General features: G+C 46.2%; 1 protein-coding gene and 1 non-coding gene across 3 annotated transcripts in view; both read right to left on the bottom strand.

The window, feature by feature from the left end:
• Positions 1-24,759, bottom strand: part of LOC106562359 (DENN domain-containing protein 5A) — a 60,752-nt gene that overhangs the window by 30,240 nt on the left and 5,753 nt on the right. Inside the window, exons 2-5 of one of the 2 annotated variants that reach the window (XM_045689281.1) lie at positions 6,664-6,732; positions 5,622-5,731; positions 4,767-5,466; positions 1,698-1,885 (exon numbers count right to left, since the gene is read on the bottom strand). In XM_045689281.1, coding sequence (XP_045545237.1) covers positions 1,698-1,885; positions 4,767-5,466; positions 5,622-5,731; positions 6,664-6,732 — 1,067 coding nt within the window. The remainder of the gene's footprint in view (positions 1-1,697; positions 1,886-4,766; positions 5,467-5,621; positions 5,732-6,663; positions 6,733-24,759) is intronic. The other variant, XM_045689282.1, reaches the window with a different exon arrangement.
• Positions 18,458-18,513, bottom strand: LOC123725305 (U7 small nuclear RNA). The gene has a single exon (XR_006757803.1). It is a non-coding gene; the product is annotated as a U7 small nuclear RNA (small nuclear RNA).

The raw sequence follows: 24,759 nt of genomic DNA on the forward strand, positions 1-24,759 counted from the left end.
GCTGCAGGCTCCGGCCTTGGGACCGTCGCTACAGGCTCCGCGCCATGTCACATGTCTGGAGGCTACGTGCCATGGATCATCACTGGAGGCTCCTCATCACTGGAGGCTTCGTGCCATGGAGTATCACTGGAGGCTCCGGGCCATGGATCATCACTGGAGGCTCCGGGCCATGGGTCATCACTGGAGGCTCCGGGCCATGGATCATCACTGGAGGCTCCGGGCCATGGATCATCAGTACAGGCTTCGTGCCATGGATCATCACTACAGGCTCCGGGCCATGGATCATCACTGGAGGCTTCGTGCCATGGAGTATCACTGGAGGCTCCGGGCCATGGATCATCACTGGAGGCTTCGTGCCATGGATTATCACTGGAGGCTCCGGGCCATGGATCATCACTGGAGGCTTCGTGTCATGGATCATCACTGGAGGCTTCGTACGTGGAGCCGGAACAGGACTCACCGGACTGGGGAGACGCACTGGAGGCCGGGTGCGTGGAGCAGGCACAGGGCGTACTAGGCTGTGAAGGCACACTGGCGACACAGTGCGTAGAGCTGGCGCAGGATATCCTGAACCGAGGAGGCGTACTGGAGACCAGGAGCGCTGAGCCGGCACAATCCGTCCTGGCTGAATGCCCACTCCAGCACGGCAAATGCGGGGCGCTGACACAGGACGAACTGGGCTGTGAAGGCGCACTGGCGACACAGTGTGTAGAGCTGGCGCAGGATATCCTGGACCGAGGAGGCGTCCTGGAGACCAGGAGCGCCGAGCCGGCACAATCCGTCCTGGCTGAATGCCCACTCTAGCACGGCAAATGCGGGGCGCAGGCACCGAGCGCACCAGGCTATGAATGCTCACTGGAGATACAATGCGCATCACCGCATAACACGGTGCCTGACTGGTCACACGCTGGTCACACGCTCAGGTCTCAACCCTGACTCCCCCAATCTCCCCGTGTGCCCCCCCCCCCCCACATTTTTGGGGGGGCTGCCTCTCGGGCTTCCGTTGTTGCCGTGCTAGTTCCTCGTAGCATCGCCGTTCCTCCTTTGCTGCCTCTATCTCCTCCCTTGGACGGCAACATTCCCCGGGCCTTGTCCAGGGTCCTGCTACCTCCAGGATTTCCTCCCAGGTCCAGTCCTCCTGACCACGCTGCTTGGTCCGTTGGTGTTGGGATCTTCTGTTACGTCCGTCGTTCAATGAAGACCAAGGTGCAGCGTGGTAGGCGTACATTTTCTTTAATTTTAAATGTACCAACAATAAACAATACAACGAACGTAAAGCTAGGAGTGCAAATACATGCAACACAAAAACAAGGTCCCACAACTGAAGGTGGGAAAAAAGGGCTGCCTAAGTATGACCCCCAATCAGAGACAACGATAGACAGCTGCCTCTGATTGGGAACCATACTTGGCCAACAAAGAAATATAAACATAGATTTCCCACCCTAGTCACACCCTGACCTACCAAATAGAGAATTTAAAGGATCTCTAAGGTCAGGGCGTGACAAATAGGGAGGATGAGAGAGGTGATAAAAGAGAGAAATGAAAAAGGTAAACAACCCTAGAGAAACAATTCCATGCATAAATCTCAAAAATCTATTTCGATTTGTGTGTGGCGTGTGTGTGTGTGTATATATGAGTAGCTGTGCATGTGTGTGTGTGCAAACATGCGTGCATAGGTGCATGAGTGTATAGGTTACCTCCTGAGGCAGCTCTAGTTTGGTGCGGTCACCCTCTCCGTTGGAGTGCAGGCCCATCAGGTAGGGCACTGGGGCATCCAGGAAGTGCAGCAGTGAGGCGGGCAGGATGGGCACATAGACATGCTGCCACTGGAAAGGGAACATTAAGGCTGTGATGCTCTCCGCCACAGTCATCAGCCTCTGGTAATCTGTCACACAAACAACAGAGGAGAGAGTCACAAACTGACTGGTTTTATATGGTCACAAAGGCTAATTGTTTCGACACCTACAGTATGCAATGTATTGTAATGTACAGAGTTAAACAGTCCACTCCAAGTCAAGTGTTTGGCATCCATGTAAACTTCCATCTAGTCATGTTTATCTACTTTCCTTCTCTATCAGTCACAACAAGTCTATATTCAGTAGCAGCTCTGTCTTTGCGTTTCTACTGCCAAAATAACTACTAGTTCTTCATTTGGCCTTCTGTTCTCCCCCCAGGACAGGTCCTCACCCCCCTCCCCAGAACAGGCCCTCTTCCTTCTCCTCTCTCCCCCCAGAACAGGCCCTCTTCCTTCTCCTCTCTCCCCCCAGAACAGGCCCTCTCCCCTCTCCTCTCCCCCCCAGAACAGGCCCTCTTCTCTCTTCCCCCAGAACGGCCCTCTCCCCTCTCCCCCCAGAACAGGCCCTCTTCTCTCTCTCCCCAGAACAGGCCCTCTCCCCTCTGCCCAGAACAGACCCTCTCACCCCCAGAATAGGCCCTCTCCCAGGCCGGGTCTCCCCCTGGTTGGGCCACCTCTCCCAGGACCTGGGCCAGGGACTCAGAGACAGGAATACTAATCTATCCTGTCTGCTAGTGCTCTGACCTTGTCTGGTGAACAACAGATCTTTTCAGAGCATGATACCTCCTTCCTGAGAAAAACCACAAACAAACAGACACACACACACACACACACACACACACACACACACACACACACACACACACACACACACACACACACACACACACACACACACACACAAACAAATGCATGCAAATGCAAGGACGTGTGCACAAACAAACACATGAAAGTACACACACACACAAACACAAACACAAAATGTGTGCACGCACACACACACACAAACGACACCACAGTATCATACACACACAGGCCTTGCCAACAACTAATCTGGTCTAAGAGAAAACACACTCTTTAATAGGGTCATTCATCAGATATTCAACTGGGGGAAATCTAATGAGCTTCGGTGTTGGCGTAGTCCTCCACTTGTACTCCCCTCTGTTACGCTGCTTCCCACAAGGCCTTTCCAAGATGAATAAGGTCATCGGAGCCTATTTGAGTGGTTTGCTAACAGAATCAGAGCTCTATATACGGACTACTAACATGCAGGCCAGGCAGGGGAAATGGCAAGCTTCCATTGATCTACTTGAAGAGATGGGAAAAACAACAGCAGATGCTCGTTTCGAGGAGGATTCATGTACTGTATGTGGGAAAGACACAGGCCAGGGTAGGGCCTATGTATCTGAGTTATGAATTATGCCTCTATTTTTAGAACAGACTCTTTCCAGTCAGCTAATTTTTAGTATGAGGCATCACTTGCCTCAGCCTATGCAGTTTTAACTAACGACACCCTGTCCCTGCTCAGTGGAAAGCTCACAGGTTCACACTCCAGAAAACACTCTTTAGCACACATCCTGCAATGAGCCTTCTGGAGAAAAAAAGGGATGATGTCATCTCCAACCAATCATCTTTATCCTGCATCCCTGACTGCGTCCTCCTCCTTATCCTCCTGCAAGGGTTGCCCAGCAACACCACAGCATTGCTCCTCTAGCCCCTGGCGTTTTATAAACAATTTGCCTTTTCCCTGTCTCCGTAATGGATCCTATCAACACGCCAGCTCCCCAATCCTGAAACAATCTTCCTGCTGCACTCCACTGACTCTGATCAAAGTCAATCCCAGTGTGCTTCCATGGAGGAGGAATACGCCATTCTGTATAATGCTGAAAAGCACATTTGCTTTTCAAAACCTCCAACATTGGTCCCTGAACAAAACAATTCCTGATTGGAGCTGATTTATTATGTATAATGCTGTTTCTTTTCACACATAGTGGAAGACCTGTTTCTATCAATTCTGTAGATCAAATTTTTCTATGTGCCAAATGACCTGTGTCAATTCTAAATATCTCTCATTCCTCCCAAAAAGGTCCTCTTGAATGTGTCCCTATTCACTGTCGATCTCTCGCAGTGTGGGCCTGGGGTTGAACATGAGCAGGGGGCACACTGCTGCAATACAGCCTGTTTACCCCAGCAACTCACACCAGCACACACACAAGCTAGGCCTGAGCTGAGAGCCCATGAGGAGAAACTAACATTTACACAAGCTGGGAAGAACACAGCTTTCCTTAAAGGTCCAATACAGCTGTTTTTGTCTCAATATCAAATAACTTCTGGGTAACAATGAAGTACCTTACTGTGATTGTTTTCAATTAAAATGGTCAACAATATATATACAAAAATAGCTTCTTAGCAAAGGGCAATGTCTCAATCAAGAATTTTGCTAGGGCTGTCTGCGAGTGGTCTGAGTGGGGAGGGGAAAACTAGCTGCTATCTGTTATTGGCAGAGAGGTTTGGAACTCTAATTGTATTGGTCTTTAAACAAATTTAGTGCATGCCGCATGGTGATGTCACCATGGAAGGCCAAAACTCCATCCACCAAAACATGCATACATTTCAGGCGGTCTTTTCAAACAGCTCTCACACTAAAAGGCCATTATAATTTTCACCATTTCACAGTATTATTACAACCTCATAGTGTGGAAATATATATAAAACACTGGAAAATTCAGTTTTTGACTGCACTGGGCCTTTAATGGAAATACCGGATAGTTTATTTAATCTGCCTGGATAATAGTTCCAATGAACATACCGAAGATCCTAACCACAACTGTTATTTCTGATTTCTTCTAAAATGTCAGTATTTCTGTTGAAATAACAAATCCCAATCCTTTCTAAAAGCGATGGGGACAATAGACAGAAAACCACAGAAAGTTCAGCAGATCAGAGAGAAAGATCCTAAGTAAGGACTTACGCTGTGAGTAGAGCAGGATCTGGATCTCCAACAGGGCGCAGGTAAACAGCTGGAGGACGTTCTCCACCCCCAGCAACTCAAACACCTGGCTGATAGGGAAGTCAAAGAGAGGCAGCTCTGCCGTGCTGGGCCTCTGGCACACCACTGGCCCATACACCCCCGAGAACTTCAGGGAGCGCCCAGCGGGAGGCAGGGGCACCTCGTACAGGATGTTGTAGACGTAGCTCTCCAAGGGGAGGGGAGGGGGCTGGGGGGAGGAGACGGCCTGGTGGAGCTGCTGGAGCACCTTCCTGCAGGCCTGGGGGAAGGCCATGGGCGCGATGAGGCAGATGCACTTGGACACGTAGAGCGTGTCGCGGCTGATGTCGTAGGAGTTGAAACGTTGCAGCCGGGAGATGGAGGGCGTGGGGAGGAGCGTGTGTTGGGGGTGGGGGTTGAGAGGGTGGGGATGGAGGTGGCGCTGGTCCTCGGGGCACCGCGGGGTGGTGGGGGTGTGCAGGATGTCGTATTGTTCGGCATTGTGCATGTGGTACAGGGTCTGCATGGCGCTGCAGATCTGCTTGCTGGTCACCTCCTCGTAGAAAGTGAGGGCGAAGCCGTACGTCCTCGAGCCATCCTCCCGCGTGATGATGAAGGAGTGGAACTGAGGCTCGCGTGTGTCCGCCTGCGTGCGGAAGGCCAGACCCTTTGGCATACACAGCTGAGAGAGGAGGTAATAGATCAGGTTAGTCGATCAGCAAAATGATACAGGTTGTAATCCATAATGACATACAGATGTAAACCTGGAAACAGAAACGGGTGTAGCTTCAAATAAAATAAATGTTGTGTTAGTTACACATTCCGCAGTTCCCTTACCATGCCAACGGCATCCTGGTCAAAGGGACTCCACTCCACATTCTCTGGGTAGTGCGCTAGAACTTTGGATTTAAAGGTTCTCCGCAGTGGACTCTGCTCAAAATTCTCACCTGAAAGAGAGGGATCAATAGAGGGACAGAGAAAAAGACAGAAGGAAAAAGAGAGAGCAAAAAATTCAGGACTCTGGGCCCAAAAAGCAACAGAAGCGCATAAGAATGCAGAGGCCCAATCAGAAGCAGGCTTGAGGCACAAGACAACCCTCCACACAGGAAATAGGAAGTGAGCACAGTGATCTGGAGAGAAAGGCTGTATTGCATCATGTAAAGCTGTCAACAGCATCCTGTACTGGGCCAGTGAAGGAAAGTAACCGCTGCCAAAGAGGTCAAATAGTCAGATAATAATACTATGTATTGGGTTTTGTTTGTATAAATCTATTCAGAAAAAGACAATGCTTGTTACTTATAAGAAAACAAACTTTGACATATGGGATTACCAGTAAAGTGACAGCTTTTATGGCAATACAGGCAAAGCAACCCGCAAAACAATCAATCAATCAAACAAACAAACCAACACAAATTAAATTGATTCAGATCCACAATGAAAGCAGAAGTGATGCACACACCAAGACATGATTGATAAGTCATTCCGAGTGGAGGGGGAGAGTACACATTGGCCAAGCAACACCAGCGCTGGTATATGTAGGTAGAACTGGGTGTGTGAGAGGTAGAGACGCAGTGATTGTCAAACAGATTGGCTTGTTGTTCAGTAGCTAGCTTCCAAAAGAGGTGGTGAAGGTAGAAGAGGGGGAGGGGGATGAGGAGAGAGGAGGAGGAGGAGGACAGAGGGAGGACCGGGAAGGGTGGAAAGAGGGAGGAAGGACAGACGGAAATGTGCTTGCAGAGTTCCCCTCACCTGTACAGAACTGAGTACTCAGAAACATTACAAATCAACAAAAGGAGAGTGCTGTGAAAAAAGGGCGTGTCAGGTTAAAGGAGCAAGCGGAGGTGAGGTCATTCTGAGGAGGGGGGCTGGTGGGGGTTACCTTCATCTGCACTCGCCAATCCTCTGGCCCCATCTCTGAATTTAGTAGCCTCTATATACTGGCATAAAGCTACACAACAGATAAAACAACAGTAATTAATCACATGGCTACTACTGAGTACCGCATCACTTCTCAATATGTGCATACACAGCAGGAGTTACTCAGGACAGAAGGGTTCTGACAGTGTTCTCCTATAGGTGAGAGAAACACTGAGGGAACAACACATCCTCTCCATGTGTGTATGGAGGCACAGAGGTTTCTGTTAGGTTTCTGTCTAAACCAGCTGGGTGTGTTTTCAGAGAATGATGTGTGTTGCTGTAGCAATGCAGTGCTCTCCTCTCCTCTCCAAAGCCCATGATTAATCCCTGTTGTCAGTGCTATGCTGTGGATTATGGTATTACAGTGAACACACTTGAAGAGCTGTATCTGTGTGTTATAATACATGAGGGAATATGATCAGGCCTGTGCTGGTTCTGAAGGAAGCAACACAGTGTAACTTACGGAGAATGAGATCATTTAAAAACACCTGAGAGGATTGTGGACGATCCAAAAAAACACACATTAACTGTAGTGTTTCAGAACAAGTGGAACGTGGCAGACACAGGGCTATAAAAAAGAGACAAGGGTACTGAACAAAGAAAGTATTTGTTAAACAATAACTTATTCTGAAAGTATTAAAAAATATGTGCTCGGCTGTAAGTCAAAGTTATGAATGATACACATTCTTCCCTGTATGGTCATAACAGTGCATTGTCCCATTGAGTCTTGTCTTGAAAAAGGCGTGGCAGCTCAAACATCAATAATAAAGTCTCCATTCTATACTGTTGCCTTTGTCTTTCTCTAGTCAAAGCTATGAACAAACATCTTCTTGATTGCCTGAGGTAGAAGTCGGTAGATCATGTGTATCCTAAGACAGTCAGTGGGAGATCATAATAAGACTCTCTAGACTGGTCCCTGTGTTCCTTCCTACACTATCTACAAAGATAGATAAACCTGGGGGATGGATGTTATTGTACAGTCAAATTTGCATATACCATGCAAGTCAAGATAAGCTCTATACTTGGCATGTAGGTTTTCTCAGTCATGGGTGGCACACATTGGGGGTGTATGGGGGAGGGGAGGGGACAATGCACTCCCCTCCCCCATACACCCCCAATGTGTGCCACCCATGACTGAGAAAACCTACATGCCAAGTATAGAGCTTATCTTGACTTCATAGTAAATATGGAATACTTAGCTTCTTTTAGTAATTGTTTAGTAGGTTTCCCCAAAAAGGATTTCCACATCTCTGTCAAAGAAATACCTGACTCACCTACATATGTTTTGATTATAGTATTATTATACTGACTGCTGTTAGCAAGGGCCAATAGTCAGCCAAAGAGAAAGTAAATGCCAGCCTGTTACTTTCTCTCCATCTCTGGGGAGTATACAGTACACCTGCTATCGCATAGGTGTCAGTCTGCTGATTCATTCAGTGTTATCCTGATTTAGACACACAGAAGGAGAGAGAAAACCTAGGTCTCCATCTCTCTCCCTGTGCCATGGCTAGGGTCCAGTCCTCCTCCAATCCGGCTGTCACACACATTATACACCACATTTTAGAGCTGAGGGAGCCTGTGGCTGCGTGGGACGTATGACGTGCCCTCTCTTGTCTTCCCTGAGTCAGGAGATCCGGTCCAATCCAGAGCCTCTCCCAGACCATCCTCTCTAATCCATCAGATTTCTAACTTCCTTTTTGTGATAACCCACAAATAGGACCATTACTGATTGGTCTGACAGGTAAACCTGTCTGGCCTAACCCATCATTTTCCTCACCCACTCACCTACAGTGGGGTGATCCAGTGGTGACACACAGTACATCAGATTATTGATGATGCTGTGGAAAAGAAGTCCTCTTTCCTGAGTACTGAGTAATGTGATTGATTCATGTCTGCTTGACCATGTTATTCTGCTTGTTTTAGCTGGAATTTAGTTACAGCTGAACAAAGCTGAAGAATCACTAGCTAGGTTTCCATCCAATTGGCAACAGATTTTCATGTGAATATTTAAAAATCTGCATAAATAAAATCTGCACATTTTCCCATCATTAGTGTTTCCACCAAACTGATAAAAATCTATGCTTGATGATGTAGTGCACACAAAATGTACTTTTTCGCCTAAGTTTTCATGTACTGAATAATAATCTGATGTTCAATGTGTTTCCATCACATTTTCAACTCTTTGCATTAAATAGCAAATGTGTCTAGTCTGGTTTTGGCACGTGCGCTCTATCCAACAGCTCACAGATACAGTGAGGGTAGGCTGTGCGGGTAGGCTAGCCTATATGATGAGATTATGGATAAGAGCAAGAATGTTTGTATTTGTCAAAACGGCAGTCAAGTATCATTCATCATGTAACCAGAATAAGACCCTCGATATTTATTGGAAAGGAGCATCAAGCTCACACTATGCACGTTCACCACCCTGTGAAGTTCATCATCATTTATTTTATCTGTAGCCTAATAAACTGCATGCTTTCCCGAGTTGTAGCGGGAGGATCACACACCATGTCATTGCGTGACTCCAAGTTTACTTCGATATGATGGTTATTATATCAATATTTGCGGATAAAGGCATTTCCACCACCATTTTGCGCATAATTCATTTTACAGACACAAAAAGATACCACCGTGTTGAACAAACACATTATCTGTCACCATTTATAAAATAGTTCCAAAACTTCCTGCATCCATCACAGGTGTCATGATTATTTTTATACAGTATGACTTTCCACGCATAAAAACAGTGGATGGAAACATGGTTTGTGATGATGAGGGAAAATCCAAAATTGCTAATGTTGACCCTATTATATTTCACTGTGCGTCTTTGCTGTGATTCAGATTTAAAGGTAAGTGTTGATGTCTCTCTGTTATTCAACCGGGGGTCAGACAAAAATACATATTTTTTTGCCCAATGTTTTTATGAATGTCGCTAGCAACAACAGAATAAACGAATGACATACCTACAGTAGAAAAGGAGAGTATCTTCTTTCTCAACTTCTAACTTTGAGCAAATTACACTCACTGGAGTATCTGACATTGGCACCAGCGAATAGCACCAGCGAATAGCAACAGCGAATAGGCTACCAGTGTAGCAAGTGCTGCTGGCTGCTGGTAAGCTTTCTTGACTTGGACATACATTTTTGCCAACACATGGCTAACCTTTGTTTAACCAGCAGCTTCACCCGGAGAGAGCAGGCGACAGGAAGTACTACAATTGACCTTTGGGTCTAGGGCTCCCTTGTGTGTCTGCTTGCTCCTCAGGTTGTCCTTGCTCCCCTCAGTTCCTGGTTTACAGTTTTTCTTTCTCCCAGGACCACAGCCCCAGCACCAAACCCAGCACCTAACACCTGGTTATGTTTCACTATATTGGATTACTCCAATATATTGGTATCACTCCGCAGCGGAGAGATACATCCGAGGTGAGGATTTACAGATTTACTCCCGTGTACACCTGTGTCACGGCTGGGGTCAGCCCCAATATATAGACCCCATGGCCCCGACACGATAAAGCTCCGCCTTATCTCAGCTCACTGGTCACCATAGCAACACCCACCCGTAGCACGCGCTTCAGCAGTTATATTTCACTGGTCATCCGCAAAGCCAACACCTCCTTTGGCCGCCTTTCCTTCCAGTTCTCTGCTGCCAATGACTGGAACGAATTGCAAAAATCACTGAAGTTGGAGACTCATATCACCCTCACTAACTTCAAGCATCGGCTGTCAGAACAGCTTACTGATCGCTGCAGCTGTACACAGCCCATCTGTAAATAGCCTATCCAACCAGCCTCATCCTCATATTTGTTTTTGTTCAGCTCTTTTGCACCAGTATTTCTACTTGCACATCCTCATCTGCACATCTATGCACATCTGCACAGTGTTAATTGCTAAATTGTAATTACTTTGCCACTATGGCCTATTTATTGCCTTACCTCCTTACTTCATTTGCACACACTGTATACAGATTTTCTATTGTGTTATTGACTGTACGTTTGTTTATCCCATGTGTAACTCTGTGTTGTTGTTTTTGTCGCACTGCTTTGCTTTATCTTGGCCAGGTCGCATTTGTAAATGAGAACTTGTTCTGAACTGGCCTACCTAGTAAAATAAAGGTTAAAAAAACACACACAAAAAAAACACATTCTCTTTCATTTTCTTGGCGGACGTCTGTATGGTTTGAGGTACAAACTTTCTGAAGTTCGCTTGATAAGTCACTGGTAAGTGTAATATCTTGCATGAAAATATACTCACTGGCTGTTTGCCGCCTGGAGCAGCTGGCCACATGGCCAGACCCTCCTCTTGAGTGCTCCACTCGCTGCGCATGGTTGATCTGTATCATCCCGCCTGTGGTTTGTCGTGCTTGTGTTTCGTTAGCGTTACACTACGACTGTGTGTGCATCAATTAATATATTGGTGACTTTTGCTGCCACAAACTGCATTTACCTTACACAACTTGCCGACTGGCTTGTTTTGTGTGTGTTGTGAATTGTTTTAACATGCTGTCCCCGTGCTATAGGCGCAGGTTCTCTGCTAATTCCCTACAGGGTTTTCTTGTTCTTTCTCCTGCAGAATGTAAGAGTATGGTGGTGGGCTGTCACTACATTGAGACATTAACTTTGGAGTTCCTGGAGTTACTCCATCATATTGTGCTGTTTTTAGTTTTCTGCTTGGATATTAAACCTGCTAGGTAAAATCGCAGTTGGCGTAAAACAAAAACAAAAAAACACATAAATCAAATCCATTACCTGGTTGCTGTTTTTTTTGTCCGTTTTTTTTGTCTGCCTGTTTTTCCCACAGGGGTCTTCCCCTGTGTTTGCAGAGGTACTGGGTAATTTATCCCTCCCTTTGTGACAGGTGTGATGGTGGCATCCCCCTGGGGATCTACATACCTCGTGTGTGCACTGCCTGGGTTTGAGCCATACTGGAGGCCTGTTATGTGTGGTGTTCTTAAAACGCCTGCACCTGGTGGAGGCCATGCGCAAGTGGGTTGGCCAGGCTGGGGGCGAGCTCCCTCCCTCAGGAGTGGTGCGGCAGCGAGCTGTTAGTCCCTATACTGGGCCCAGTACCCCTCCAAGGAAGCATGGCCAGAGCCACCTCAGGCAGAGCCCATCTGCTGCCAGTCCTGGACGGGGGCATGAGTCGGACCGCTGGGACCACCTTGAACGGAGGCAACGACAGCTGTTCCCTGTTGGCCAGTGATAGGCTGTTCCTGGGGGACGATGCTGGCACTGTTCACCACGTGAGCGAGGCTACCAGGCTGACAGGCCATCAGAAGCCGCCAGCGAGACTTCATCGCCCCCAGCAGCTCGAGAGGCTATGAGAGGCCTACTCACTTGGGTAGCCACTGCACTTGACATCAACTGGTGGACAGTGAGGACTCTCCATCTGTCCCCATCTCTGCTGAGTTCCGCGAGGCCTTGCAGGAGAACTGGGGCTCTGCCAGGGCGGAACCCGCGACTGAAGGCGGGACGCTGTCCTGGCACTTCTCACGTCCCGAGGATTGTTGATCCTCAATTACCTGGACGATTGGCTGATTGTTGCAACCCCTATTACTAGCCTGTTCAACCTCTCTTTCGTATCGTCTGAGATTCCCAAAGATTGGAAAGCTGCCGAGGTCATCCCCCTCTTCAAAGGGGGTGACACCCTAGACCCAAACTGCTACAGACCTATATCTATCCTACCCTATCTTTCTAAGGTCTTCGAAAGCCAAGTTAACAAACAGATTACCGACCATTTCGAATCCCACCGTACCCTCTCCGCTATGCAATCTGGTTTCAGAGCTGGTCATTGGTGCACCTCAGCCACGCTCAAGGTCCTAAACGATATCATAACCGCCATCGATAAGAGACATTACTGTGCAGCCGTATTCATCGACCTGGCCAGGGCTTTCGACTCTGTCAATCACCACATTCTTATTGGCAGACTCGACAGCCTTGGTTTCTCAAATGATTGCCTCACCTGGTTTACCAACTACTTCTCTGATAGAGTTCAGTGTGTCAAATCGAAGGGCCTGTTGTCCGGACCTCTGGCAGTCTCTATGGGGGTGCCACAGGGTTCAATTCTCGGGCCGACTCTCTTCTCTGTATACATCAATGATGTCGCTCTTGCTGCTGGTGATTCTCTGATCCACCTCTACGCAGACGACACCATTCTGTATACTTCTGGCCCCTCTTTGGACACTGTGTTAACTAACCTCCAGACGAGCTTCAATGCCATACAACTCTCCTTCCGTGGCCTCCAACTGCTCTTAAATGCAAGTAAAACTAAATGCATGCTATTAAATCGATCACTGCCCGCACCTGCCCGCCCGTCCGGCATCACTACTCTGGACGGCTCTGACTTAGAATACGTGGACAACTACAAATACCTAGGTGTCTGGTTAGACTGTAAACTCTCCTTCCAGACTCACATTAAGCATCTCCAATCCAAAATTAAATCTAGAATCGGCTTCCTATATCGCAACAAAGCATCCTTCACTCATGCTATCAAACATACCCTCGTAAAACGGACCATCCTTCCGATCCTCGACTTCGGCGATGTCATCTAGAAATTAGCCTCCAACACTCTACTCAACAAATTGGATGCAGTCCATCACAGTGCCATCCGTTTTGTCACCAAAGCCACATATACTACCCACCACTGCGACCTGTACACTCTCGTTGGTTGGCCCTTGCTTCATACTCGTTGCCAAACCCACTGGCTACAGGTTATCTACAAGTCTCTGCTAGGTAAAGCCCCGCCTTAGCTCACTGGTCACCATAGCAGCACCCACTCGTAGCACGCGCTCCAGCAGGTATATCTCACTGGTCACCCCCAAAGCCAATTCCTACTTTGGTCGCCTTTCCTTCCAGTTCTCTGCTGCCAATGACTGGAACGAACTGAAAAAATCACTGAAGCTGGAGACTCATATCTCCCTCACTAGCTTTAAGCACCAGCTGTCAGAGCAGCTCACAGATCACTGCACCTGTACATAGCCCATCTGTAAACAGCCCATCCAACTACCTCATCCCCATACTGTATTTATTTATTTATCTTGCTCCTTTGCACCCCAGTATCTCTACTTGCACATTCATCTTCTGCACATCTACCATTCCAGTGTTTAATTGCTATATTGTAATTACTTCGCCACCATGGCCTATTTATTGCCTTAACTCCCTTATCTTACCTCATTTGCACTCACTGTATATAGACTATTTGTTTTCTTTTTTCTACTGTATTATTGACTGTATGTTTTGTTTATTCCATGTGTAACTCTGTGTTGTTGTATGAGTTGAATTGCTATGCTTTATCTTTGCCAGGTCGCAGTTGCAAATGAGAACTTGTTCTCAACTAGTCTATCTGGTTAAATAAAGGTGAAATAAAAAAGTAATGATTGTGCCCTGACCAGGACCCATGTCCTGTCAGACAGAGATGTGTTTCTGACCCACATCGGTGGGCTGGGCATTACTGTAAGCGACAAGAGTCGTTTGAGGACTCTTTCCTCATGAGACCATGCCTGCCCATCAGAAGGGTTCAGGCGATCTTATCTTGCCTCAACTACTTTCGGCAGGGGCGAGTGGTATCCGCCCTAACCTGCCAACGCCTGTTGGGCTTGCTGACGGTGGCCACGTTGTTGATTCCCCTGGGCCTGCTCTATCTCCAGCCTCTTCAACGGTGGTTAACTCCCACTGGCTGCACCCAAAGCTCCACCGTCACCGCCAGCTGCGGGTGACCACACAGTGCCTCAGGGCATTGTTGAGGTGGCGCTGTCACTCCATTCTCTCAGATGGGGTGGAGATGCTGAGGATGTGCCGCCGGGAGCTGGTCAGCACAGACGCCTCCCAGATCGGCTGGGGGGGTGTGACCAAGGGCAGGTCGGCCAGCGGCTGTTGGCTATACCCTTGGAGCGGCAGGCACATCAATACACTACAGCTCCGAGCTGTACTGCTGGCACTGCAGTCTTTCCTTCCACATCTGAAGGGAAGACATGTCCTGTTGAGAACAGACAACACCACAGTGGTAGCTTACATCAACCATCAGGGTGGACTGAGATCCCACCGCCTCATATTATGGCACGGGAGCTCCTTCTCTGGACTCAGGGACGTCTAGCGTCTTTACGCGCAGCGCACGTACCTGGCATCCTAAATGTGGCGGGGATATGCTCTTGAAGGAGGGCCCGCCACCTTGGGACTGGAGCCTACATCCCCAGGTGGTGCAGCACCTGTGGGACAAGTTCGGGAGGGTGCAGATGGACCTGTTTGCCTCCCTGGACAATGCACTTTGCCCCCTGTCGTACTTCATGCCTCTGGGCTTGGATGCTCTGGCTTACGATTGGCCAGGGCTGGAGCTTATGCATTCCCCCCTTTTCACCTGATCCAGGCTGTGCTGGACAGGACCAGGATGGCAGAGCATCGTCTGCTTCTGGTGGCCTCATACTGGACCAGATGACCCTGGTTCAGCCTTCTCCTGTCCCTGTTGTCTGGGACACCTTGGCAACTTCCCCTGAGACCGGACCTGCTGTCTCAGGTCGGGAGAACTCTGTGGCATCCGAGGTCGCACCGTCTCAGTCTGTGGGCTTGGCCACTGAAGGGCACCAATTTTTTTCCTTTAAAACATCTCATATTTATTTTTGCACCTCATTTTAAACACATAAAAATGCTATAAAAGCATAAAACACAGCATTTGAATATTACATTTAAATTTGTTAAAAGGTATATGCTGTTAAAAACAATAGAAACAACCATGAATAAAATTACTTTTTTCTTGTAAAACATTCAATCTGTAAAAGCCATTTAAAACATGTACAGTCGTGGCCAAAGGTTTTGAGAATGAAACAAATATTAATTTTCACAAAGTCTGCTGCCTCGGTTTATATGATGGCAATTTGCATATACTCCAGAATGTTATGAAGAGTAATCAAATGAATTGCAATTAATTGCAAAGTCCCTCTTTGCCATGCAAATGAACTGAATACCCCAAAAAACATTTCCACTGCATTTCAGCCCTGCCACAAAAGGACCAGCTGACATCATGTCAGTGATTCTCTCGTTAACACAGGTGTGAGTGTTGACGAGGACAAGGCTGGAGATCACCCTGTCATGCTGATTGAGTTTGAATAACAGACTGGAAGCTTCAAAAGGAGGGTGGTGCTTGGAATCATTGTTCTTCCTCTGTCAACCATGGTTACCTGCAAGGAAACACGTGCCGTCATCATTGCTTTGCACAAAAAGGGCTTCACAGGCAAGGATATTGCTGCCAGTAAGATTGCACCTAAAACAACCATTTATCGGATCATCAAGAACCTCAAGGAGAGCGGTTCAATTGTTGTGAAGAAGGCTTCAGGGCACCCAAGAAAGTCCAGCAAGCGCCAGGACCGTCTCCTAAAGTTGATTCAGCTGGCACCACTGAGTTGATTCAGCTGGGTTCTACTGAGAGGAGTGCCCCTCGCTGATATCTGTGCTGCGACAAGCTGGGCTTCCTCTTGCACCTTTGCTAGGTACTATCGGGTAAATGTGGCACCTCCCTCTGCGGTGGGTTCAGCGGTCCTGGGCGTTCCATGGCAGAGCAGCCACACACAAGCCTAAGATCACCATACACAATACAAACTGTCGGCTGGAGTGGTGTAAAGCTTGCCGCCATTGGACTCTCCACTCTCTCTCTCTAGTCCTGCATGCCAGGGACTGCCTCCAGAACAGACCCCCTCCTGTGCTCAACATACATACCATTCCTAGTACCATCACGGCCAACTGAGCTGAGGATGGAATGACTCAGGAGAGCAAAGATGCCTCATGCCTCTCAGTTATCAGAATGCTCAGCTCGTCATCATCACAGCAGAACATTCATGCGGACATCGCTAACATATCAAAAACCGATCGCAGCAAAGACACCATGACCTTCTCACTAAGTGAGCCCAGCCAAAAATGCAGAAAAGCTATGGGCCATTTGGGTCATTCACACAGAGGAGAGACAGCTTATTTTTATGTTATTCACAGCCTTCCGAGCAAGGCCTCCCTCTGAAATACCCATGAGTGTTTTCTACTCCATTAACTGAGCCTGTTGGGATTCCACACACAATGCCCAACGCCACGCCACAGCAGAATTCATTATTTACACACGGTTGTGAGAACAAAAAAACCTGCACACTGCTGAGAGAGTGCATAAACAAGAAACAGAGGAAGAAGACAGACACTACTGCCTTCTAAGTACTATATCTATATCCCCCAGCACCATGGGCATGAGCATTCCCATCTTTCATCAGGAGAGGAGATGATGGAGAGAGAAGGTGCTTGATTTAACTTGCTGCGACCGCCAGATGGATGGGGTTTGAATTATAGCAGTGATTCCATTGGTCCTTAGCGCAAACTCCACCCACCTGGCGTGCTATTTAACTCAATCAAGTGCCCGACACGACACCATGTTCTTGAGCATGAGGCGCCTTCAGGGCAAACCCACTTCTCAGGACAATGGATTATCCTATGGTGTTGTACTACACCACATCAGACGTCACACTGACATAAATATGAGGGAGGCCAGCAGCCTCGTCTCACAGCGCAATCTGTCCACATGGCGGCTGTATAAGAAAACATAACAGAGCAGAGATTAATGGGATAGGGGTTTAATCACTTCCTTGAATGAGAAATAAGAAAGGGCATACTTCTAACATATGGAGGAGAGCTTAGTAAATCAGCCCTGTTGATTAACAGCCACCAGTAACTCTTTATGCCAAGGGGACAAGACGGGTAATGAATAACTACTCCATCTATCCAAGACACTTGTATGGATGGGGATTTTAAAATCCTCTATATTATTTCAGTCACTGGCCAAGTATAACTGAGTGGACTGAGATGGATGGGTTCACTCCATGTTGACTCCAGCAGCATAACGTCAGGCGATTAGTAAGACAGACAGGGAGCAGGCGGCAGAGACGCTTTCCTGTGAGAATGGGATGCGCAGCCAAACACCTGGAGACACGCAGCTGTGGGCAGGAGTCCCCTTTGTGAGAGCAGAGAACCATTTGTTCACAAATATCTGAGACAATCGTGGTGAAAACCAGTAGTCCTCTTTTCATACAGCACACCTGGCTGCTGTCTCAATGTACTGTATTAGTGGAGGAATCTCATACAGAATAATGCAAATTGTTGTTCTGATATCTTTTAAAATGCCTAGGGGGCTTCCTATATCAGGACACCTACTGAACAAACACTAAGAGGTCATCATTTTAACTGTGACCTTAAGAGAAAGCACAAAGCTTCATGCCCTCTACCCCTTATTCTTCCATTGTCAGTTAATCAGAACAGGATCCTTGCATTTCTTTGAGGACCAGGTGAGAACAATAATTTCTCATCAAACCATTCATTACGGTCTGCTACTTCACTTCAAAAGTATCAGGTAAGAATGTACCTTACTGACACAACTTTATTATAGCACTAAGGGTGGCAGGCCTATGCTGCACATAGTAAATAGACTACCATGACCCATGTTCCTATGTTGCCTGTCTTTATAAAAGTTATCAAAATGTACTATCGTTCACATTCAAGGATATCATACCCATTTTTCCTTTGAATGTATTTCCTGGAATTCGCTGTACACTATTCAGAAATGTAATAATAAATGCAGCCATTTCACACTCACAACGCAACACATCTGGAAAAGGGGACAGCTCTCAAAAATGTGTGTACATGTTGTTGTTTTTTTGTCATTTAGGGGGGACTTGTTCAATACAGTGGACCACAGAGTTCCAGGAGTATGTAGTATGAATGCTGGACACAGAAAAAATTAACAAGTATTCCTACATCAGGAAACTTACTGGACAAATACTAAAATAGCTAATTCTCCAAACCTCAATGTGGCATTAGGGTGGCATGCCTACATAACACATAGGAACATGGGTCATGGTTGTCCATGTTACATGGTGGGTGCGTGTCATATGCAAATGAGGTTAAATGACCACAACGATACACACAACTAGGGGAGGGAGAGTATGCCAACAATATGAAGTGAAATGATGAAGCAACTAATTATACTGAACAAAAATATAAACGCAACATGCAACAATTTCTTTGATTTTACTGAGTTACAGATCATATAAGGAAATCAGTCAATTGAAATAAATTAATTAGGCCCTAATCTATGGATTTTTACATGACTGGGAATACAGATATGCATCTGTTGGTCACAGATACCTTAAAAAAAGGTAGGGGTGTGGATCAGAAAACCAGTCAGTATCTGGTGTGACCACCATTTGTCTCATGCAGCACATCTCCTTCACATACAGTTGATCAGGCTGTTGATTGTGGCCTGTGGAATGTTGTCCCACTCCTCTTTAATGGCTGTGCGAAGTTGCTGGATATTTGCGGGAACTGGAACACGCTGTCATACACGTCAATCCAGAGCATCCCAAACGTGCACAATAGGCGACATGTCTGGTGAGTATGCAGGCCATGGAAGAACTGGGACATTTTCAGCTTCCAGGAATTGTTTACTGATCCTTGCAACATGGGGCCGTGCATTATCATGCTGAAACATGAGATGATGGCGGCAGATGAATGGCACGACAATGGTCCTCAGTATCTCGTCATGGTATCTCTGTGCATTCAAATTGCCATCGATAAAATGCAATTGCGTTCGTTGTCCATAGTTTACAGCTGCCCATACCATAACCCCACTGCCACCATGGGGCCTTCTGTTCACAATGTTGACGTCAGCAAAGCGCTCGCTCACACAACGCCATGGTCTGCAACAGTGAGGCCGGTTGGACATACTGCCAAATTCTCTAAAACAATGTTGGAAGGGGGTTATGGTACAGAAATGAACATTAAATTCTCTGGCAACAGCTCTGGTGGACGTTCCTGCAGTCAGCATGCCAATTGCACACTCCCTCAAAACATGAGATGTCTGTGGCATTGTGTTGTGTGACAAAACTGCACATTTTAGAATGGCCTTTTATTGTTCCCAGCACAAGGTGCACCTTTGTAATGATCATGCTGTTTAATCAGCTTCTTGACATTCCACACCTGTCAGGTGGATGGATTATCTAGACAAAGGAGAAACGCTCTATAACAGGAATGTAAACAAATATGTGCACAAAATTTGAGAGACATTTCTGGGATCTTTTATTTCAGCTCATGAAACATGGAACCAACACTTTACATGTTGTGTTTAGATTTTTGTTAAGTGTAAGAACAGATTCATGTAGCATTCAGTTAAAGTTAGTTGCAACGTGAAAGAATCCTCTGCCCCTAAACACTATCTTGTGTCTTGCTAGGCTTTTTCGTAACATTATCTGGGGGTGAACAGAAAAGACTGTCAATCTCATCTGGCTTTTCCAGTCTGGCTGCTGGTAGTGCTTTCAGGGTTTGTAGCTTCTACAGAGAGATGTACTCTATGGACACTGTAACCAGGGGTGACATGTACAGAATGACCTTCTAGGACTAGTTGTAAATGAGACATGGGTAATGTGCTCTTTTTCACTGAACCAACTCACAGTCTGTAAAAAACTTGCTTAATAGCAAAGGGAGGCAATTCCAAATTCCAAAGGATGAGTAGGACTGAAAGCATGTTTTCTCTAACTTTATGAAAAGACTGAACTCTTTCCAGTATAGTATATTGAGAAAGCAGAGCCCCAGTGGAAGCCAATCATTGCTTTTCCCTGTCAAACAGAAGTCTCCAGATCATGTGACTCAACATGGCCTGGCCACAGCTTACCTCTGGCTGTGACCAATGTTGAAAATGAATTGTCTCCATTTCCTTTCAACTAAAGCAGCGTGAGCTTTTCTTCATGGCAGCCTGCCTTCTCAGCAGCAGAGCTAAGATCAAATGGACAGACAGGCTGAGAGGTAATGAGGGAGTCAGTCTGCATCATCGCTTTCATAAAAACGCTATCTGCTTCTCTGCCGTGCAGCCGTCTTAACCCCCTTTATAAGAAAGGCTTCCTGTTTCCACAGAGTGGAGCAGAGGAGATAGAGAGAGCCTCAGGGTGCTGAGAGGGCAGATGTAGCTTATTATACAAGCTTTTCTCCAGTCATGAACTCTGCCTGGGATTTAAAGGTAGGTTTTCTTATGTGAAGCATTTATTTCAGTTCTGTATGACTTGAGCTTTGACATCCAGAGTCAGGGACTGCAGAGAGGTCTCAAGGCATGTGTGGACCATGCACACCCCATAGTGAATGTATATATACTGTATACTGAACAAAAATATAAACCCAACATGCAACAATTTCTAAGATTTTACTGAGTTACAGTTCATATGAGGAAATCAGTCAATTGAAATAAAGTCATTAGGCCCCAATCTATGGATGTCACATGTCTGGGAACACAGATATGCATCTGTTGGTAACAGATACCTTCAAAAAAAAGTAGGGTCTTGGATCTGAAAACCAGTCAGTATCTGGTGTGACCACCATTTGCCTAATGCAGCACATATATTTTTGTGCATTCAAATTGCCATGATAAAAAATGCTTGTTGTCCGTAGCTTATGCCTGCACATACCATAAACCCACCACCACCATGGGACAGTCTGTTCACAACATTGACATCAGCAAACCGCTCGCCAACACAACGACATACACATGGTCTGCGATTGTGAAGCCGGTTGGATGTACTGCCAAATTTTCTAAAACGACGTTGGAGGTGGCTTATGGTAGAGAAATTAAAATTCAATTCTCTGGCAACAGCTCTGGTGGACATTCCTGCAGTCAGCATGCCAACTGCACGCTCCTTCAAAAATGTAGACATCTGTGGCATTGTGATGTGTGACAAAACTGCACATTTTAGAGTGACCTTTTATTGTCCCCAGCACAAGGTGCACCTGTGTAATGATCATGCTGTTGATATCAACTTCTTGATATGCCACACCTGTCAGGTGGATGGATTATCTAGGCAAATGAGAAATGCTTACTATCAGGGATGTAAACAAATGTGTGCACAACATTTAAGAGATATAAGCTTTTTGTGCATATGGAACATTTCTGGGATCTTTTATTTCAGCTCATGAAATATGGGACCAACACTTTACATGTTGCGTAAATATTTTTGTTCGGTGTAGAAATCTGCCTTTTATAATCTCAGAATATAGAGAAGTATTATGTGTATTGCTCAATAAAGGATGGCTTGGCTTCTTCTCAGTATCAACTTCTCGAGTCGAAATGTGATTTTGAATTACATAAAAGTACAGAAAGGAGAGATCCAGCTGGGCCATCCGAAATGTCTAAAAATCAACAAGTATCAAGGGCACACGCACTTGTTTCCCCTATTGAATTATACTTCCATGTGTATAACACTTCAACAGTCATTATTCAATTCCACAAGGTTACAGATTTGCTTAAACACTATTTAGTTAGACACACTGTAAGATGCCCGAGGAAACTTCCTTAGGACTTGAGCTCCTTTAACACACCTATGAATTATTAACAGGCAGTAAATATGAGTGCAGACCCACACTGAACATGTGCGGGGGGCTTTATAGTGATGTCATTCACTGAGGGATTAAAGAGAGGGGGTGTCTGGGAAACTCAAGGGATGTTAGTGTTTGAAGAGTGCGGGGGGCGCTCAGAGTGAATGTGTGTGTGTGTGCGCGCACATGTGTGTGTGTGGGTGGGTTGTGTCAGCTGCCTGTCCCCATGTGCTCAGCAGGACCAAGTTGTGAGCCAGCCAATCACATCGGCCTGGCAGGAGGGCCCCTAATACATATGCTAATCTGGTCTCACCCTGCACCCTAACACTGTCGCATAAAGGAGGGTTTTGTCATCAAGTTTGCCATGTTTTGGCTGCTGCAGCCAGTGATATAACTGCCCCCTGATGGCAAAGTCAGTGTCAGAAAAAATGACAGCATGTGTATGGCATACTGAAGGAGAGAGATACTGGCTGGTTAGTTATATTGATTTTTCTAAAATACATTGTGATCGTGATCGTGACATGGCAAACAATTATGTGACCTCTGTATATGTTGCTTTGGAATGGATCACATTTAATAATTACTAGTCTGTCATATTGGATATGAAGAGAACTTTCTGGAGATCACACAGCTTCGGACCTTAACAACTTCAGCATATTGAAACGAAAAGAAGAGGACAAGGGGAGTTCCATGAAAAAAGGAAAAAAGAAGAGTCTCATCTTAAGAGGCTTTGTGCACAAAAATCTATTAAAATTCAAAGAGAAAATGGGAGAGGGGGCCAAAGACTATCTTGTCTCTTTGTGGGGGACACACAAGGAAATGCAGTGCTCTACAGAGGAAAGCTTCAGGCCATGTTTAGACAGTGGATAGAGAGAGAGTGGGTTTCTGTTCCCCTGTCAGAGCTCATGATCTGGAGGGGCTAAACATGCACTGGTCACAGCACAGAGGCATTCTGAGACAGACAGCTCATCCTCATTCACCTCAGCATTATCATTACTACCCTCAGTCCCCATACTCCTCACGTCAAACAGTCAGAGCCCCCTTATGAAAGTAAAATATGCTTTTTTTCCTGACAGCTTTTTCAATTTCTACATTGGAAGACATTTTTTATACCTCTCCCAGAGACACTCGAATCATTCTCCTCTAACATGGATGTCCTCAGGCAAGTCACAATGCCTGCTCATTATGGGGGCTTGAACTCTTATAAGAGAACCTAGTCAGTACAGTGATACAGTGTTGGGGTCCAACTGTTACAGAACATTGCTAGGCCTATATCTCCAGGCGGACTCCTGTTCCGGTTCTTAAGACAAATAACCCTATAAAGGACACATCTGTTTAAAGTCCTGGTGGTGTAACCCAATAAGGGACAGTGTCTTGGAGAAAGATGACGGAGGCTTCCTGTGAGGATATTTGGCTCTGTGAACCAATACAAACATATTGTACAGTGTAGCCTCTATACACATTACAGAAAACTGCCTCAGAAGGACAGAGTGAGTGACAGCTGTCAGTTAGGCACAGCTGTTCAATTCACCACTAAAACCTCCTCCTATCATTGGTGGTGATCAGAGAAAGGGCTATCTGGAAAGCCCCATCCATCCTGACTGCCTGACTTCACCGTTTGAGTCAGAACACAAGCCATGGAAAGACCAGTGTGACTCAAACCACTCTGTAAAACTGACAAATCAGCTTGTGTTCACAAGCGACCTGAATTGTGGGGTTTCTAATGATTTCACAAGGCTTCTGCTCACCTGAAGTGAAACTGCCAGATCAGCGTATGGGCAAGCCCCTCTTTCTCCAACAAACATCCCAGCAGATTTTGAGGGGTGATAAGAGCATGCGTCATGGACCACACTACCTTAATTGTGATTCTTAAGGTGTCAACATGCTTCAGTTAGGCTACGTGCCTAGCCGAACTCGGCTAGCCGAACTGAACGAGTGTGCTCGCATACTCCCATAAAAAACCTTCATTTGAAACACAAGAAAAAAGCGTCAATAGTTTGTCCATTTTTAGAAGCTGTGGCATTTACATTTACATTTTAGTCATTTAGCAGACGCTCTTATCCAGAGCGACTTACAGCAGTGAATGCATACATTTCATAGATTTTTTTTTCTGTGCTGGCCCCCCGTGGGAATCGAACCCACAACCCTGGTGTTGCAAACACCATGCTCTACCAACTGAGCTACAGGGAAGGCTAGTATACACTTTGTCAAAATAGTCCAAATTAATCTAAAATAACTCAAGAAATCTGTCATTAATTTTGACGTTTTTGCCGAGGAGATGTTAGCCACACAATTTTACATCCAACTAAGATGTTTGGTGCTCAATTAAAAATGTGCATGAAAACAAGTCGTCTCTCATTGAATGACAACAAAGACTTTATTGAAGAATCCCTACTGTTGACCAATCACCGACGAAGAGGTGTATGACTTTGGCTACCGACTTCGGCTTCCCTCAAGAAAAAAAATGGTGTGCCCGAACAGATAAAAAAAAACCTTACCGGTGTCAAAAACGAACAAAAACGTCACAAAATGTTGTCATGATATATGCACAAATTCTTCCGAGCTGTTTCGGCTGGAAAGAGTGCGGACGCCTTTAGTCGACACACTCACCACAGCACAGACTGATTGCATAGACTCTAGAGACTGCAGCTCGAAGCTTGCTCAGTCCACTAATCACACGGCACCCAT

The sequence above is a fragment of the Salmo salar genome, chromosome ssa11 (genome assembly GCF_905237065.1).
Source record: "Salmo salar chromosome ssa11, Ssal_v3.1, whole genome shotgun sequence".
Classification (NCBI taxonomy): Eukaryota; Metazoa; Chordata; class Actinopteri; order Salmoniformes; family Salmonidae; genus Salmo; species Salmo salar.